An 18,397-nucleotide genomic window follows, 5' to 3' on the forward strand; every position below is an offset into this window, starting at 1 on the left:
CTGTTGCATACATTTTGCCAGTATTGTACATACTCACTCACTTATGGAAACCTAATCTGTATGCAGTGTAAATAACTATCCATTATGATTCTGGCACATAAATAATTGCCTGCAATTTTTTTCTTACGTAAATGATGTGTCTGCTGGAATCCCGGTCATCATTCCATACAAACATGTCAATGAGGACACGTTTGTTAAATCTGGAGTTCATTATGGAGAGCTTTTCTTCCATGCTCCAGTTTGGCTCTGGGAGATAAAAGGGAAAATACAAATCAGTTATCAATATGTATGAGGACTGATAGTTTGCATGCTTATTGCTGAAATTGTTTAGAACCAGACTGGACATGATGTGAGAATATTTGGCCAGGACATTCCTATAGTGGCTAGAAATTGCTAGACTGTTCTTACTGGCCTTATCTGTCTCACCGATATAAAGTAATCGGTAAATGATTTTTATATATGTGTAGTTGCCTATGCGTTGTATAAATCACCATGACCTTGCCTAGTTAGGCAGTTATGCTCCAAACCCTAATTAATATACAAGCATTAGAGCACAGCTATATTGGTTCTATTGCTTTTGTTTTTGTTATTCATGTTGGTCCTTCACGTTTCCTAACTGTCTTAAAATGTACACTGTTCATGAATGAGATCTTATATGGGTATTAAATTTATACTATCTTATTTTTTATTTATTTTATTATTATTTATTATACAGATCACTATGTGCTAAAATGTATGATACCTGACTTTTGTTTATGAAGAAAAAAAGTTAAAACTGAGGATCTAAGTCAATGACAGTAGTCTCCTTAGTGCAGTAAATAATTTTGACTTAACATGACTGAAGTCTTTCAGGCACAGCATTACCTTTGGTCTTATTCCAGTCTGCAGAAGCCACTGGCCAATCTCCAACCATTGTTAAGGCTTCTAGCAGAGGCAATGAATCTCGTTGCTCTATAAGACCTGAGAGAGGAAAAACAAATACTATATTGTTCTCATAGGAAAAAAAAAAGAAGAAAAATAAGTAATGGGCCTAACAGTTTAAATCTGAAACTGAATTTGTCATAGCAGACAACAAGAGATACCAGGAAATCACCTGTCTCCTACATTAGTCTCCAGAAAAGTAATGAAAATACTTCTCTTGACTTCAGTACCAATTTTGACTGAATCGGTTTGTGAAGGATGAAATGGGACACACTTCTGCTTTCAGAAGGGAAGGCTTTGCATTGGTACCAGAGGTAGGTAACCAATATCCATTCTTTCTGCATCCCAGAATGTGTATATTAAACCTTCACGATTTACCAAAGCATCTTCACTCATCCGAAGATTAGCTTTCCAGGCAAGGCCATGCAGATTAGAGAGATATTGACTGGACTTTTGCTTAGAAGTACATTGGTACTTGTGTACATTTGGTATTGAACAAAAGAATCAATGGAACAGAAGAGACTCACTCTCATTCATGCATGACTTGTAAAGTATTTTAGCTTTCTGAAACGCTTCTCTGTCCCCTTGATCTGAAGTCTCCAGCACACCTGGGGAAGGAACCATTGCAGTGAGATTTTACCCTGGAGAGCTTCGATCTTTTCATAGACATTGCTGAGAATTCAGAGCTATGATAAATACTTGTTACTGTAGGCTTCAATTACTGTGAATCTAGAGTGCTCTTTAAAGGAGCTATTAATGGAAAAAGTATCAGGAAGGAGGACTGGCATACTGCTTGTCCTGCTCCTTTTGAAGTTAGTACCAAATCGCCTATGGCTAATTTTTAGTGGGAACAGGATGTTCCCACAAAATGGGTGAAGTAAGAAACATAAAGATTAAAGGACCAGATTAAAAAAATCACGATTAACACTTCTCTGGAAGTTTATTTCTCTGTATAATGTGTAGTAAATAATATCTCAAACTAAAGCACAAGTGCGTAACCAAGGACAGAGTAGCCTCATTCCTACCTTTTAGGATGATCTCCAGTTCGTCTCTCAGGATGTCAAAAATGCTGTATCTGGAGCTAGTTTCTGGGATAACATGCCGGTTCAGCCAGCCCCCACAGGCATACTGGTAGAAATCCTTGCAAGGGTCAGCTGTTGAGTCCATATTCTGAATTATTCTAGCAGCTAGGAATCAAAATGGGAGAGTTCAATTCCACAGACTGCCCAGTAATCTCTAGAACTACCAAAGACACTCAAGAAACTGCTTGGCAAGAAGGCACCCTGCTTATGCTGCTTATAAGACTCATTCTCCTTTATTATGACTCAAAGGATCCTATTTCCTGCTTAAAAATGCAAGGAAGCATCTGCCAGCAGACATTTGCACTGCTATTGTGCTGCTTTACAGAGGGAGCCTCTAAACGGTAGGATAATTCTCCCACAGCATAAGTCCCTCACTGGCACGAGTGTGCTGCCCAGTGCTCTGTCTGGGGCCCTAGCTTAGGTACCTACCCATGAAGTCAGTGTTTCCCGGGGGCAATTGGGAACATCTGTGCTGGAGTCTTACCTCTCTTGAGGTGTACAAGTAGATGCCAAAAATAAGAAGGTGAATAGCCCCATATGGCGAATGCTTTCTCTTTGAGAGAAAACTCAGTCTAAGGGGATTCTTATTATACTTTGGAGATACAGACTGTGTTGGTCAATCCATATCCTGTGGCTCAGGCCAGACCCAGAGAACTGTTGACCACGCTGGCAATTTTACTGTACTACTTCCTTATGAATGATACTCTGGTGACAAAGAAAGTATATAATGGAGAAGAATAGTGGTGGGGGTTTTTTTTGTTTTTTTCTCAGTGTTTACACACGGCACTGTATTTGAGGACAGCTGTACTTGCTGTCTTTGACAGTAACAGCAATGTGTATCTAGCCCAAGGGGAAATTTCATTCCTTTTCAACTTCTTCAGTCTTAAAGCCTGAACTATTCTTTATTCAGGTTCAGCAGAACTAACAACATGTAGAATGTCACCTCTGCAATAATCATTCATAGTGACAATCATTACCTGCTGTAACACATCCAGGTGTGGTACACACGTTGCCTGAATTGGTGCCATAGCGAGTGCCTGCAGGGAAAGGAAAAAGAAAGCAGATGGAATTAGTTGTTTTGGAAAGAAATTGCTCCCAATGTCTCTCGCCAGCAGCCCAACCTCAGTGACAGCTCTGTTTAGTTTTAGAGCAAGTGAGTGAATATTAGTGCCAGTAAAAGATACTAAATGACAACTGTGAAGAAACCTCTTATCTGCAGATTTATGAGGAAAATTTATTGGAAGCAGTATTACAAGAATCTTGACAGTGAGTTTTAACTTTCCTGGAAGGAGAACAAGATGAGTTTTTTTACCTGCTAACTGTCTCCACAGTCTTTTTGACACATACTGAAAGTATGAGACCCCTTTCTGGACAATCTACTAAGATGCTTTGAGCATCTGAGCTCTTTCATGATCTTCAAAGCCACCACGACTGAGAGGTTTAAAGAGGGGGCGAAGTCCATAGCTGGATTACTGCTTTCACACTGTTTTGAGTCAAAGAGCAAATTTAAGAAATGTGTTTGGTCAAAATTTCAGATATGTCCTTTAAGGTTACTTCTTGCTGCTCAGCAGAGAGGTTGCTCCCTAATCAGTAATGTTTAGGGCTGATGAAATAGTGTATAATGAAGGAGACTGTGGACCTACGTTCAAGTCCACGTTCTGCCTTTGAGATGAGCCTGGAAAAGTCCAGTGAAGTCATTATCAGTCATCTCAATGCATTGCAGTCCTCCAAGTAGCAGATCTGAGTAAGTGTAGTACAAACCGTGCTAAGAGCTAATGGGTGTACTCATATCAGCTGTTTCTGTTGTGACATGAGACACCTCTCTAGTAAAATATGAATTTTGTTCCGTTAAGACCTTGGCTCAGTCCTGTTGATCACTTTCCTCAGTAGTACGAAAGAAATCAAACTTAGGAATTCGGGGGATCTTCGTGACTTGGTGGTTTCAGCCCGCAGAGAAGGAGTGATGTGATAAGGTTTCATTGCCTGTGCTCCCTCTCAAATTCCTTAACAGAAGCATTTTGTTGTGACTTCTAAAATAGAAGAAAATTATGTGTGTGTCTACCTGGGGAAATGGGCCTGTATGCTCCTTCCAGCAGAAGCTGGGAAGTGTTACTCTTGGCTATTAATTTTCTATTTTTGACCACTCAGTCTTGGTTTGTGAAATTCTTCCAGTGAAGATCCACAAAAAGCCTACGCACTTCTAATGCATCGGTGGTGAGCAGAAACTAAAACTGGAACATCCTTAGCTCTTACTGCTTGGTGCTCTACACTAAATATGCTGCTATGAGTTTGATGGCAGTGATTACAGAGGGTCTTGATGTGCACTCTGAGCCATAAGTTCTGCTGCAGACTGACGCTGAAGCCTTTGTAAATGAACACACAACTTTTTACGCTTAATATTAAAGTGAACGTGTTTGTGATGCTGGTCACATCACTCTCGTGTGTGTTCGCTATAGAAGTGGAATGGGAGGTATCTAAGCACCCCAGCCTTGGCCCTGGGCACAAGAAAATTAATTTTGCTGTTTTAACTTCCCATTTGTAAAACTGGACTAGCTTAGTATCTACTTGTGTTAGACAGCTACTAGATTCCACACTGGAAAACAAAAAATTGATACCCTTGCTTTCCAACAGGATTAGTCATGTTTTTAAACTTTTTTGATCCTTACACTAGGATGTTTGCGGAAAAGAGTTACTAAAAAAATCCCTTCCAATGAAAACAAGTGTTTAACATGAGAACAAACAAGATTACAGCAATTCAGATAGAAATAAAAGAGTAGGGAAGAAAAGAGGGCTTTGAAGTTCATCAGTGGAAGCAACATAAAAAGCCCCCACTGTGATTTGGAATGTAACATTCAGGGTTCAGCCGAGTGCCGTTGTGCTGCGTGGGAGTAGATCTGCTTCAGAATAACTGCATGCCTTATTATAGTTCACTGTCTAGCAATCTGAACATAGGATGAGCAAAATACATGTAACAATGTGAAGCTTCCCATAGAGGGGTTTAGCTGCTGTGCTGCTTTTTTTTTTTTTGTACTGGATGAAGCTAAGCCCAATTTTTGGTTTCCTAAACTCTCTAATAATTTAAAAATAAATAAACTTAAAAGCCCAGGGTATTTCCAAGGAAAAAAAAAATCCTTTTGGGGAAAAGACACTAGTAGTTCAAAGGCATATGGAAATTTTCCATAAAGGAGAAATAGCAGTGGGCAAGGTGAGAAAGAGAGAACTGTACTCCAAGTATGCTGTTTCTCATATCGTTTCTCAGGGACCAGGCAGGACTCAAATGAAGCCTTTTTTATTCCCCCCCCCCCAAGATTCAATTTTCAACAAGATTCTAACTCCCCGCATTCAAGAAAGCCCTTGTGATTGTGAAAATGTAACTGAGCTGTATAAGCAGGGAAGCCAAATCTGCTTTGAAACCTTGGTTGTACACTCAGGGCTCTGAAAGTCTGCCACAAAACCAGATAATTAGAAATGGCTGGTGAGGGGTGCTCAGTTTACTTCTAAAAGTGGCTCCTTTGTTTTTCTATCAATTGTCTCTTTTATGCCTCAGTACCATTCCTGACAAAGAATCAAGCCAACCTGACTCTGTGTGAGATATGACCAACACTGCCCTGTTTTACTTCGCCATATATTTGTTGGGTCTGTGCTCACTTGACTGAGGCTCTGTCTGCTGCACCTCTTGAACTTCAAATAACTAGAAACAAACGTAAAATGCGCCTTCTAAAGTCTCAGCTAGGCAACTCTACATACTTCATTTTCTCAGACTACTTTGCTAAAAACAACAGCCAAGTTTTCCATATAAATTTAGTTATTTCTTTCTATATTTATTTCTCCTCCCTGGTTAAATATTGCTGATTGAGCTATAATGACACAGAGACTTCTCCTTTGACATCCATTGACAAAGACTGCTGCAAGTGCAGATGTGGGAGGGACAACTCAGGTTAATGATCTACAAAGCCTAAAAGATGAAACAAAACAAATTTCTGGCAGGATTTAGATGGATGTGATGGGAAACTTCTGAATGTAAAATCGGAAGTGGGACATGGGTTCATGTTTGACAATAATGTAAGGCGCGAAGGTAGCAACTTGTAGCAGAGGAAAACTGGCACAGATTGTTCAGCTCCGAATCCCACGTTCCCCCTGCTGTGTAGAAAGTAAATGCATCAGCGGAAGGGTTTGTGGGGAATCGGTACTTGTTTCCTCCTGTCAAACCTTACCTCCCACTTGCCTTCTCCCGCAGCCAAGCTCATCTAGGATCTAGCTTCTTACAACACTTTTTTTTTTCCTTGTTTAAAACGAATCACACTATTTTCCCATCTCTTTCTTCTGAGATACCCTTCCTTGGGTATACCTTTTAAAACTATCAAAGAGGGATGTCAAAAGAACAGAAATGGGCCAGAAAGATTTCATCCCTGGAACTTCTTTGTGCAGTACTAAGTTCCTTCATGGCTCTCAAAACTCAGGACCTTCACAGTATTACCCTTGCATTTACTTCATTAAGAAAGTCATACCCTTGCTCTGTTGATAGTCTTATAAGTAGAAAAGAACCATTGAACCCTCTGCAGACTGAAGGCTTTCCTTGCTTTCAGTCTGATAGAGCACCATCAGACAATTGATAGGGGAAGACAAGCTTTAATGGAGCTAAATAAAATGATCTTAGCTGTGGGACTACTCCAGAGGGAAGAAAGTGAAGGAAAATAAGCACTCTAGACACTACTTCAGAGGTCAACTGTTCGCCTGAAAAATGGCAGACCTAGGACATGCTGCGGACCCCACCGGATTCACTGTAGAGAATTCTATTGTCTTAATTTGACTTCACAAGAAGTCACTGAACAGTATTACATTTACTGGTCAGCAGCAGGACAGAATAACTTCCGAGATCTGTAGAGCACTGTAGTCCTCTTCAGCAGTTCATCTTTTGAATGACAGTTTTTTAAAATACAAGTTGCTTTTCACGGCCTTTTTAGACAACAAAAGTGAAGCAAATAATTCTGTACTGTCTCTGAAGCCCACAGTTTGTGTTTAGTGTTCTCCCACTGTGTGTTTTGAGGACCACAGATGGCTGGGGATGGCACACATTGGAACAATTAGATCCACAGTTGTCATCAGGCAGTGAAGCATGAGCTTTACCTTTCAGCACCTTATCTATTTCTGACACAGATATCATCTGCAGAAGTGCTGTCAGCACTGCAGACTGCATTTGTTGCTGTTATAACAGTGAATTGTTTGCAACAAATAATGCAATTACCAAATTCAGCTTTTCTTCCTCTGAGAGGGCTGTCTATACCAGATGTCAATGTCTTCAGACTCCATAACACAAGCGTTAAGTTTTTATTCCACATCTCTTATGGTTTCTTACCTATAGTTTATCTATAAGTATGGCTGAGACAATTTCATGTGAGAATCAGTAAACTATTTGCCCATTTTTGCAGCCCCAAATGGCCTGTCGCTCCATGTTTATGCTTTACATTGATGTAGCTCCATCTAAGTAGAATTGAGAAGAGTCTTGCCACCCAAATGCCATTTCATCATGACTTCTGTGTTAGCTGCCACTTCTTTAAATTCCTCACCTTCTTTGAATAGATGCCTCGTTAATGAACATTCACGAAGTCAAAGAATGACTAGGCATCAGTCTAGGAGACAAGCTAGATCTCAGCCACGACCTTTTCTTAGCACATCAGTGACAAGTTTAGATATTGCCCCTAGTCAGCACGTTCTTGAAAATCTATTATTCAAGTGCACATTAACTGCATTCATAGCATAGGAAATGCAGGAGCATAACGTGGCTTTTTGAAATCCAATCCCAGAACAAGGTGCTGCTTAGTCCAAGTGTTGTATTTCTCTTTGTTTTTTTGTTTGTGGCCTGCCCTAAAAGGGTAGAGCATAGGTGCATAAGCATGCCCTCCACCTTTACAGCAGCCTGTATAATAGCTGTGAATAGTGGCAACCTGTGGGGATGCAGACACACACACAAAGTTCTCTGAGAATTTTACTTGTGAGAAACCCTACAAACTTGGAAGCCAGAAAGTGAATAAAATATCAATAAAACTAATAACATGATTTTTGAGCAGTCAGGAACAGCAATTAGGTGAGAATGGAAGTTGTTTGTAACTAAGTTGTCTGGAGAAGTCACTGACTCTGACTCGATGTGTCAGCCACACTAAGTGTTGAAATGTTCTTCAGACTGTAACCTTTCCAACGAGTGATGAGATTTGGAGTTTAGTAAATATTTGTAGAACATAGCTGAGAAAGAGCTGTGAAAAGGCTGCAAGGATTTATGTGTGGGTGTGATGGAAAGACTGAGAGCATGGTGTATTCAGATTTAAAAACGAATGACTTCAGTTCTGTCTGCATCTCTTTCTATGATCACCCAAATATTACTCTGCTATTCTTACTATATTTTCTTTTAGCTTATTTAGCCAAGGTTTTATGGGTATGAAAACTTCTTTGGATGTCAAAAATCCCCAAACTGCTTCTAGAACTATATACGTGCATTGCTGCAAGAGCTTCAGTGTTTTTGTTGTCTGGATGTATAGATAAGTCACAGTCAGTGTTGCCATGTATTACAGGCATTATTGCTATAACCAGAGGCCTGTTTCATGCACCAGAATGCTCTTCTGCAAGGTATATACAAGCAGAACAAAAATATACTCCCCGAACCACAAAGCCTGTATATACCTTCATATATAAGAGAAGAGGTAGAATGGCAATCCTTTTAATTTTCCATTAGCTGAAGAGAATTATTTTTTAGAAGCCCGTCTGGGTTGTGTCATTCTGATAAAGGATGTACAAAGATGAAGTGGTGAATCTGAATCTCCTCTTAGTAAACAATCCAGCGTCCCATGCACATTTCAAAATTAACATTTGAGTGAAATTAGAAATAAAAGAATCCCAAGGATAACATTCTTGGTTCCATCACAAGAATGCTGCTCAGCTACATTTTTTTTTCCTGTTCCTGTGTAGGATTTACATTTATGTTACACAGCTTTGAGCAATACATGCTTTTCACTTGGTAAGTCTAAGAGAGACTTCAGCCTTTTGCCTGAGCACTGGGTATGGGCCTAGGTGTAACATCAAACCAGAACCAAGTGGAGTATTTGGACAAAACTTTTTCAAGGCCCAAAATGTACCTGTTCTGCAGGAACATTCTCTGGTTGCACTGAAGACCTTTTGCTTTCTCAGTGTTAGACCCAAATAGTGCATATAGGCACTCATCTAAAAGATGGTGTAGACTAAAATTCCTGCTGCTCTATTCCTACCTGCGAATTACCTAAAGCTCGTGGCTACTCTAGGGCATGACTACATCTTGGTGTCCCTTATTGCAGTAGTTCAGCTATGTACGTTGAAATGTAAACTGAGAGAGGGAGAAACTGAGTCTAGGTCAGTGCTGAAAACACTCCCTTAAGGCATGAGAAAACAGCTGGGAGGAGCTGCACGCTGTACAGGACAAGCAGAATATCAGCTCTGCAATCACTTCGCACTCACAGTTTGCTCAGGCATGTCTGAATCAGGGAAACATTTCCAATGAAACTTTAATTGCTGATACAAGCCTGCAAAATATTTAGATTTTGGAACTGCTTTCTCACAGATAAGCCTTTCAGCAACAAAATGTAGTAGTTAGCACTTGCTTTACATGCACAGACTCTTCCCATGGATTTGGATGAGACACCAACATTTGGGCAAGTATTATTAATACCTGAATTCTGATTTGCCTGAACCCAAGAACCAAGATGCAGGGCAGATTTCTCAAATCCTTTATGCATGCAAGCAACAAAATTCTGCATAGCTCAATATTTTGATACAGAAACTCCTACCCTAGGACCTAGCTCTGGGGAATTTTTTTCCTTCTGTCTCCTGAGCTAATAGAATAAATGTAAATAAATTTTCTGATGAGTATTATGAATACCAAATACTCAGACATTTCATCTAACACTGGAACAAATGCTGGTAACATTCAATTGCTGGTAGCAAAAGGAGTAAACAATTAAAATGCTTTTCTCATTAATTATTACTCAGAATTGTGCAGTGTTGTACTTACAAGTGCTGAAGAAAGCAGTTCGCTGCAGGCAGGGGATGCAGAGACAATGTAAGGAGAAAACAATGCCTTGCTTTCAGTTTTGCTATTCATACTTGTTAGCTGTATTCTCTAGTGTTTTAGCAAAGCTCTGAATCCAAGAGGCATTCATGGAAATGACGAACATGAGGCAGGTGCCGCTACCACTCGTGTTGATTGCTTCACAGAATTTTAAAATCGGACTATGCATTTGGTGTGCTAGTGGAAAAACTTAGTTTTGAGAGTAAGCATGCTCTGCAGTTAACGTATTTAGGCAAAGCACCTCAAAGTAATATGCCTCATTGTCAGGTTCCTGGCACGACGTTTGCATGAAAGTCACCAAACCAAATCTCACCTAGAGATCAAATTGCCTGATATAATATTAAAAAAGTCTCCCTTTTCTCAGCAGTACGCTGGTATCTTTTTTTTTTTTAAAAAAAAAAAAAGCTTTCACATTGTAATAAGCCATTGCCCCTTTAGATCTGCTAAGCAGCTGTTGCTTTATAACTCCTGGCAATAATGAATCTTGACTGGGGCTTCTATGAAATAAGGAAATGTCAAGCATTACGCACAGACGCACGCCTTCCCCTCTAAAATAGTGCAACATTTTTTTTACCTTCGTCAAAACAATGCTGAATTCAATAAAATGCATAGAATTAATTAAAACTATAGAATCTTACACCACGTAATTTAAAAATGAAATAAAAGCCGGCATAACCCTCTCTGTGCACAAGCTTGGAACAAGGCAGAGATAGCCAAGTCCCTCACAGAGGTGACCTCACTGTCTCCCTGTGGCTTTGTTTTCATTTAGCTCTGTAAAAAGACTTGTATGCTGCTTGCAGAGGGAAGAGGAGAATTATTCACAGGTTCCTTACCTCTGCTGCTGGCATACAGGATCACCAGGGCGACCACTGCACAAGTCATGAGGAGCAGCAAGACAGCCAGACCGATTGCCACAAAGCTCCAGGATTTCCTTCCAGATTTTGTTGATTTTTCCACAATATCCATTTGACTTTCTGATTTCCCCATTATCGTAACTCTAAATTGAGGAGGGGAGGGTAAAAAAGAATTAACAGCACAGCTAAATCAATATAGGGATAAATGCATGACAAATGAGGGAGAAAAAGGAAGCAGGAAAAAAGCAAAGATAGAGAAAGAAAACTTCCAAATTATTACATGTATTTGTCCATTTGATTGTCCACAGATTTGCCAACCTCATTCTCCATCTCCTGTGCCTTCCAGATTGCCTGCACTCAGGGTGTGCAGCTGGGGGGCTGTTCTGGGCTACACTACCCTAGGTTCTCAGAGGTGCAGTGTCACAACTTCAGGAGCCTGCTTTGGGGAAGTATGGAAAAGTCTCATGACCAGGTTGGGCAACTCCTTTCTTCCAAACAGGGAAGGAGGGGAAAAACTGCCTCCTTCCACTCCCCACTTCGAAAGTGTCTTGCTGTTTCAAAGAATTTTCCTCTTTTTCCTCTGTGGATAGGAGTAGGTCTGCAGAGCTCTATTAACAGCAGTAGAATCCAAAAAGAGATCCTTCCAGGTGCGAGTGCCTTTGAGCTGTGTCTGCTCCGTCCTTAGCACAGATGAAGGGTTTGAAAAGTAGAAGGCTCCTAGAAGACGTGTGAGCTCCCAGGTCTGCAGGAGTTTGTGACCTCCAGCTTCTCAGTCTTCTCAGAGCCATGCTCAAACTTCAGAGCTCAGCCCTGCGCGGTTCCCAGCTCCAGGCAAATGCTCCTGAGCAGCAGGAGGAGGAGGAGGGGTTGCATCGCAGCAGCAGACAGGGCTGTGCTCTCCGAGCCTGCAAGCAGCACAAGCTCCACTCTGCTGCAGCTTCTCCTAAGTTTCCTCTAGCTTTCCTGAAACCTGCCGCCAGGTTATTTGGCTGCTGTGCTCACAGAATGGTGAGCAAAAAATAGGTGCAAACCTATTGAAACCCTCTGGCTCTGAGAGTGCTGGCAGCTTTTGGGTGCCATATATGGGAACAGCTTCTTGTTTGAAAACACACCGATTTATAGATTGTGTCAGGCTATGCCCAGAATTCTTTTATGCTACTGCTTGGAAATCAATCTGATAACAACTGGGAAAGACAGGAAAAGCAAAGGCAGGATAGGCATGTGATTTCCCTTGGGTTTTATTTTATTCTTTTCCAGAACTGACTTTGGAATGAGAGAGAAGCAGGTTGGGTTTTGTTTTTCTTTTTTTCTCCTGCAGGCTGGTTTATTGAGCTAGTGTAACTCGCTGCCAAAGTTCACACTATATAAATTTTAAGGTTGGTACCTCTCTTGACCCGAGTGCTTCACCAGCACTCCAAGCTTTGTGTGTATTGAGGGGGAAGCGCTGAGAGCAGAGCAGGGATTTCTTTGCGGCAGTCCTGTTTACTGGGAACGTACACGCAGAATGTTCCAAGAATGTGAACGCAGACCTGTTTCCGTGAATGGGGTAGGAAACAATGAATGCCAGTTTCTTCTGCCAGGAGTCTGAGCCTCCTCTTCTAGTCAGTGCTCTGCCTCACAACCCCTATGAAAATTTGCCTTTTTTTTCCCAGAGTCATGTGATCTTAGGCTTCTGTCAAGTGTGAAGGCAGCTATTCTCATCCCACCATCTGAAGAGGAGTATAAGTACACAAAGACCTGAAAGAAATCGATGCACTTGCAGATCCTGGGCGTCCATATGTGAAAACTAGCTACAGAAAGGAAGGTTGCTTGTAAGGACGAAGCCATGCATTTAATGATGAGTTAAGTGGTCTCTTATTTCTGTTTGCAGGAAGTTCTACATCTAACAAAAGATTAGTTTCCTATATATGTGAGTCTTCCTTATTGCTGAACAGTTTTACTGTTACCTTACAATGTAGCTGGCTCTGAGGAAGGTCTACCTGGTTAAGGTCCATATTATTGCAGCAGACAAGTGCCTTGCAGGATTTAATGTAGCTATTCTTGTAACATGGCTATAAGATATTGAAGGGCATTATTTTGCCCATTTCACAGGTGGGGAATCAAGATGCCCAGAATCTAAGGGCTTTACTCCTGCTGCTTTCTACGCATGCCTGTTGTAGCTGTTGTGACTAACGTGGTCTCTGGGGCTTGGAATGCTGTGAGTGATTCGGACTGCTGGCTACTCAGGGCACAGCCCCTAGCCCCCCATGTAATCAAGAGATAGAGGACTTACAAAGTCCTAAGTAACATCTGTAATAAATGATTTGAGCGTGGCCCAAAGTGACTTAATTGAGGTCATATATGAGCACCAGGAATGTAGATCTCTTATGTCCCCAGAAAATTCATAGATTCCCTTAAAAAGCATTAACCTAACCATAAAGAAGATACCTTTTTTTTTTTTAAAAAAAAAATTTGGGAGGAAGTGGGAACCATATCAAGAATCTCTTCCTGTATCTCTAATGGCTTCGCTTCCCTGTAGAGCTGAGGAGAAGGTGTACTGTTTCCAATAGGAAGTACAAGGAACTTTCGGTGTAGCAATGTCATTGGCTTGCATTTTCTAAAGGTTATGTTAGGCTAATCTGAACATTAGACTGGAAAGTCAGTAGTGACAAATATTTTGTATTTCTTTTACTCTTGCAGTTTAGCTCTGAAATAAACTGCTTAATATTTGTAATGAGAATACTTCTGCCATCACTTCTCAGGCTGGTATCAGTGACAAATGGTTTAGGTAGTGCTGAGCCTGTTTGGGTTAGAGAATGTTGGAAAAGGGAGAAAATGGATTAGTAAGTTTATCAAGTTCCTTCAGGTCCTATTTTAAATTATTTTTTTTTAACCTGTTTTTCTATGCTAAGTCAGCATCTGGGTGAGCAATAGCAGTGCACAACCCAAAGCAGTCATCCAGAAGTTTGCAGTTGTTGCAGAGAAGTAAAGGAAGTGCCTGACTATTAATACCATTTTCCATTGGGAAAATTGTTTTTATCCTCTTAAGATTCAAATTCAGACTGATTGGCAAACACAGCATATAATTTAAGTGTCTTAGGTATATATGCATTGTCTTTTCCAGGCAAGTATAACCAAGTCAGCTGGAAGCCAGTAGGATGTGCCCGGCAGTGAGGCAAAGCCAATACAGGCGCTGAATGCAATCACAACAGCCTGTAGGCTTAGGAGCAATTGTTGCAACTAATGAACGTACCATCAGTGTGTGCTTTCAGACAATTACACAGAATATACAGAAAGCAGATAATAAAATCCCACGTGCTGGACTAAAGAAGCTGAAATTGGTCATTGTTCTTAAAGTATTGGTGAAGTAAACCACTGAGCACTTTTGCTGAAGAAACACACTGGGAAAATTTGATGGGGACATTCCTGAAGAGAATCCTTTCCTACCTTTTAACTCAGAAGGAAATTTTTTTTTTCTTCTACTTGATGGATCTATTGGCAAATTCCCCCTCTAAGGAGGGACAAGCCGAGCTAATATTAAAGACAGTCAAGGGAGCTGTAATTATGTATGACAGCAGAATTATGCCCTTAGTATAGACATGCTGAGAGTGGGAAGACTTGAATATTTTGGAAAGGACTTTTATGGGTGTGAGAGGATCTTGCGACATGATACATTTCTGGTTTGTGCTGAAGTTTGTGAGGGGAGACATGAGCTGTAAAATACCCATTGATAGACACAGAGATAGCAATACTAGCCAGTATGATTTTGATTTAAGAATGATGTATCTTGCTTTTATTAGATGTTTCTCTTCATGATGGGAAATCTGGTAGTGAGTATTTAAATTGCTGTGCTGTAAGAAAGTAAAAAAAAAAAAAAAAGTAAATGCTTCTCTCCTGTATGAGGAGAAGCACCAGCAACTGTAAAGGACATATTTGCAGAATCATTAATTTTTATTGTCTTGAGCAACTTTGTGTGGTCACAGAAATAGAGTAATCTGTCATTTTGACAGCTCCCTCCTAGTGCAGTGAGGTCTCCGTTCCGTTCGTTGCTTCTAAGGGGAAAGCCCTATTTTGGTTTCTGACACAGTCTCAGTATCACCTTGTAGCCTGTATGGCAAAGGAGATCTGATGCAACGTGGAAGTTGGGTGGTTTTTTGTTATTTTTTTGTTTGTTTGTTTTGGTTTTGTTTTTTTTTCCTAAATCTTACATTCTACTAAATTATTCATAAAATTTTTCTTTCTGCAGTGCATTTCAACCAGTAATTGCTAAAAGAAATTCAGTTCCTTTATACCCTAATGCAGAAACCGAGACATAGGAAAGTGTTGTGACTTGTCAAAGTTACAATGGCAGTCACTGCCTGCAGAAATTTTCATGTACTAGTCTTTCATCTGCTGGTCTAGTTCACAATCCATTAGACCCTTATTTTACAAATCGGCTTAAAAAGTGTAGTCTCTATTTACAATAATGTGAAGGAGAACACTCATCTGGGAATTTCTTCTTCCAGAAACTGAGAAACAGTAGGGGGTTTCAGTTATTGGAAAACAGGCTCTTTCCCCAAAGCAATATAGATGCAAAACATATGAAGCAATGAGGTATTTGTTGTTTTTATTGGGCTACTTTGAAAGGATTTTCCCCTTTTTACTTGCTTAGTAACTAAAGGAGGTTCTTCTGTTGCTGGAATTTGGATTTGTAAAGAGCTTGCAATGGCACGGTTGCAGTTTTGAAAAAGCTTCAAATCACAGAATTTTACAGTTGGATCCTGGGGGGGTGAGGCCTGAGCAGCCAATCTGGACGACTGCCTTCTTTTGCGATGTTTTTACTGTGAACTTTAAGACCCCACATATGACTATTTACTAAAGAAGTGCTTCCTCAGGCATAAGACATCCCAAACCACACAGAACTACTGCAGTTCCAGTATAGAGAGAGGGACCTGGTTGGGAGGTTTTATGCAATGCTTTTTTTTCTTGGGAAAGTTTCTCAAGTGTGGGAGGAATTTATGGTCAGAGAGCTCCAGACCTGAAGAGCAAATAGTCGAGCCCGTGCCTCACTTGCCTGGGAGGCTGTACTTGATTCAGGGCTGTGAATATTTTTGCTTTCATATTTCCTTTGGAGGATCTGGAATAACCATGGCTATACCTGGGACACTGTGCTGGGAGAAGATAGTATTCAAGGATACTACTGCCTTTCTCAGAAGTTTAGTTGCTATGTCTTAGTTGCCTACAATGTCAAACTGACCTCCCAACTCTTCGTTTAGGAGGCATTGATTCTAAAGATAAAAATTGTGAAGGGTTGTTCGTTTCTTTTCTCTGTATATGTTTGCTTTGCCATCGGTGACGGGTACCTCAAAAACCCTGTGCTAGGCTTATATGAGAATGTATTACCTAATTTAGTTCCCTGCCATCCTGAGGTTTTGCAGTGTCTTTCCTCAGTGCTGACTATGACCTCCCAACAACTTATTCGGGTTGCATGAAGACAATTCGTTGTGTTTAGTATTGATGTAATTGAATGTGCTGGGTCATCTAAATAGGTGTTCTAATGGTTGCTGCTCTCTGTATATCTCAAGAAAATCAGGGACTGCATGAACAATAGGGTAAGTTATTTCCCAGCCAGTGCTCTGGGGTTCTCCTGCAGGTATTAAACAACTACATCAAATGTATAAACAACTCAGTGTCCTAAAGCAATCAAAACCAAACAGGACATGGCGCTGACATCATCTTTAGTATGACTGTTACCATGGAAACAAGGTAGCCATCTTTATCTGTTACACTTTGTATCTCCTTACAAACTGATCCATACTAAGATGGGAGAGAGAACCGCATACCTCTGGATGCCAGGGTTTCGTACTTTGCCCTGAATACTTTGCCTGTGCAAAAAGTCACATATAAATCTTGGTTTTAGGCAGCCATCCAAAGCCTTTCGAGTGACGTGGGCATGCAACTTCTGTCATGACATCACGTCCGTACCAGGTGGTTAATGCAGAGGCTTTTGAAGGGCTCTAACGGGCCGGCATTGGCCACTACTTGCAATGTGACTTTCCACAAGAATTCAGTGCAACTCCTAGTGGAGTGTGAAGTGGCTATGATGTGTGACTTTTCTACAAATGTATTCCCCTGGAATGGCCACACTTTGTGTTCTGGGTATGGCTGGCACATCAAAGCGTGAAGAGCTATCTGTTTTGACGCAGCAGTGCTAGTGTCAAACTGGCGTAATGCAGATGCAGCTTCCAAGGAAGGACTGGAAAGGACGCTGCACTTCATCATGCAATAATGTCTCTGAAAATTCAGCACAAATCTTGCAGAAAGGGCGTTGCCTTAGTACTTGTTGGTCATAGACCAGAGTTTTTGACTCTGGCTTTAGAAATGAGAACTGATTAGCTGGAAAACTTCTCTTACGGTTTCATTTCCCAATTCTACAATGCATGCACATATAAAAACACCATAAATAGATAGGGATTTTTGACTTACACATGCAAAAAGGAGGACACTGCAAAATGCAGCAAGCAAAAATTCTGTAACGTGTGTTGGATGGACAGTTTTCTTCCAATAGTAATTCAACAAGAACTGCTCTGTGGAAAGATACTTTCCTTGTCTCTGATACAAACAGCAAAAGCAGCTTGTTTTGAAAAGTCACCCACAGGTGAGAACACAAAGACAAGTAGTTTACCAATGAATTTCATACTTTTTTGTCCTACATGTCTGCTTTTTTTCCTTTCTGATTTCCTTCTGAGCCCTTTCCTCTTTCAACAGAGGAAAACAGCACTGTGGGCTATTGTGTTCTATTTAACTTATGGGAGTTTTAGGACTGGGTGACACCTTAATTCTAGCGGGGGCACAATAAAGAATGTAAATGAATGTGTTGATAGGCAAAGCACATGCTTATGCTACCTTGCATTGCAGCTTGCGTTTCACTTTGATTCTATTGCTTTGGATTCTGCTACTGATGGATAACAAATATTTCACAGTCAGAACAGATGGGTCAGTTAAGAGTGGATTTTTTTTAAATGTGTGAAATCTTTTTTTTTCTTTTCTTCTTCCTGTCAGTCAGTTTTATTCACCATGTACAATCTAGCAACTGTATCTATCCCCATATACCGGTAGAAGTGCAATACCAGATCCGAAATCACTTACATGTGAAATATTTTGTATTTCTTTAGTGCAGATTACAAACTACCACCTCCTCTGTGTGTGTGTGTGAGAGGCAGGGGTATGGAGACTAGCTTCAAAACTCTTCGAAGAAACTGCTTAAGAACTCTTTTGTTGCTTACCTCTTTGTCTTTAGTACAATAAAAAACCACGAGACTGGAAAGATAGCTATCTCTGTTGTGACCCCGGTTTCAATGTTCAGGTTACACAGATACAAAGATATATTTCTTCTGTGTATGTGAATTAATCTGAATAGGAAAACTCACCTGAACCAAGATTTACAATGCATGTCTAAAATTGTCAGATTTACTATCAACATCACTAGT

At 40.5% G+C, this 18,397-nt stretch overlaps 1 protein-coding gene across 4 annotated transcripts in view; it reads right to left on the reverse strand.

Annotated features, from left to right (window-relative positions):
* MMEL1 (membrane metalloendopeptidase like 1) overlaps positions 1 to 18,397 on the reverse strand; it is a 48,295-nt gene that overhangs the window by 19,910 nt on the left and 9,988 nt on the right. The window contains exons 1-7 of one of the 4 annotated variants that reach the window (XM_087755094.1): positions 11,230 to 11,995; positions 10,929 to 11,092; positions 2,981 to 3,040; positions 1,947 to 2,108; positions 1,449 to 1,529; positions 865 to 960; positions 128 to 246 (exon numbers count right to left, since the gene is read on the reverse strand). In XM_087755094.1, the coding sequence (XP_087611220.1) occupies positions 128 to 246; positions 865 to 960; positions 1,449 to 1,529; positions 1,947 to 2,108; positions 2,981 to 3,040; positions 10,929 to 11,092; positions 11,230 to 11,279 (732 nt within the window). In that variant the 5' untranslated portion in view covers positions 11,280 to 11,995. Of the gene's footprint in view, positions 1 to 127; positions 247 to 864; positions 961 to 1,448; positions 1,530 to 1,946; positions 2,109 to 2,980; positions 3,041 to 10,928; positions 11,093 to 11,229; positions 12,007 to 18,397 lie in introns of those variants that run through there. The other 3 variants (XM_009460870.2, XM_087755095.1, XM_087755093.1) reach the window with 3 other exon arrangements.

This window comes from Nipponia nippon, unplaced genomic scaffold (assembly GCF_047370975.1).
Source record: "Nipponia nippon isolate SJK-2023a ecotype South Korea unplaced genomic scaffold, ASM4737097v1 scaffold_19, whole genome shotgun sequence".
Taxonomy (NCBI): Eukaryota; Metazoa; Chordata; class Aves; order Pelecaniformes; family Threskiornithidae; genus Nipponia; species Nipponia nippon.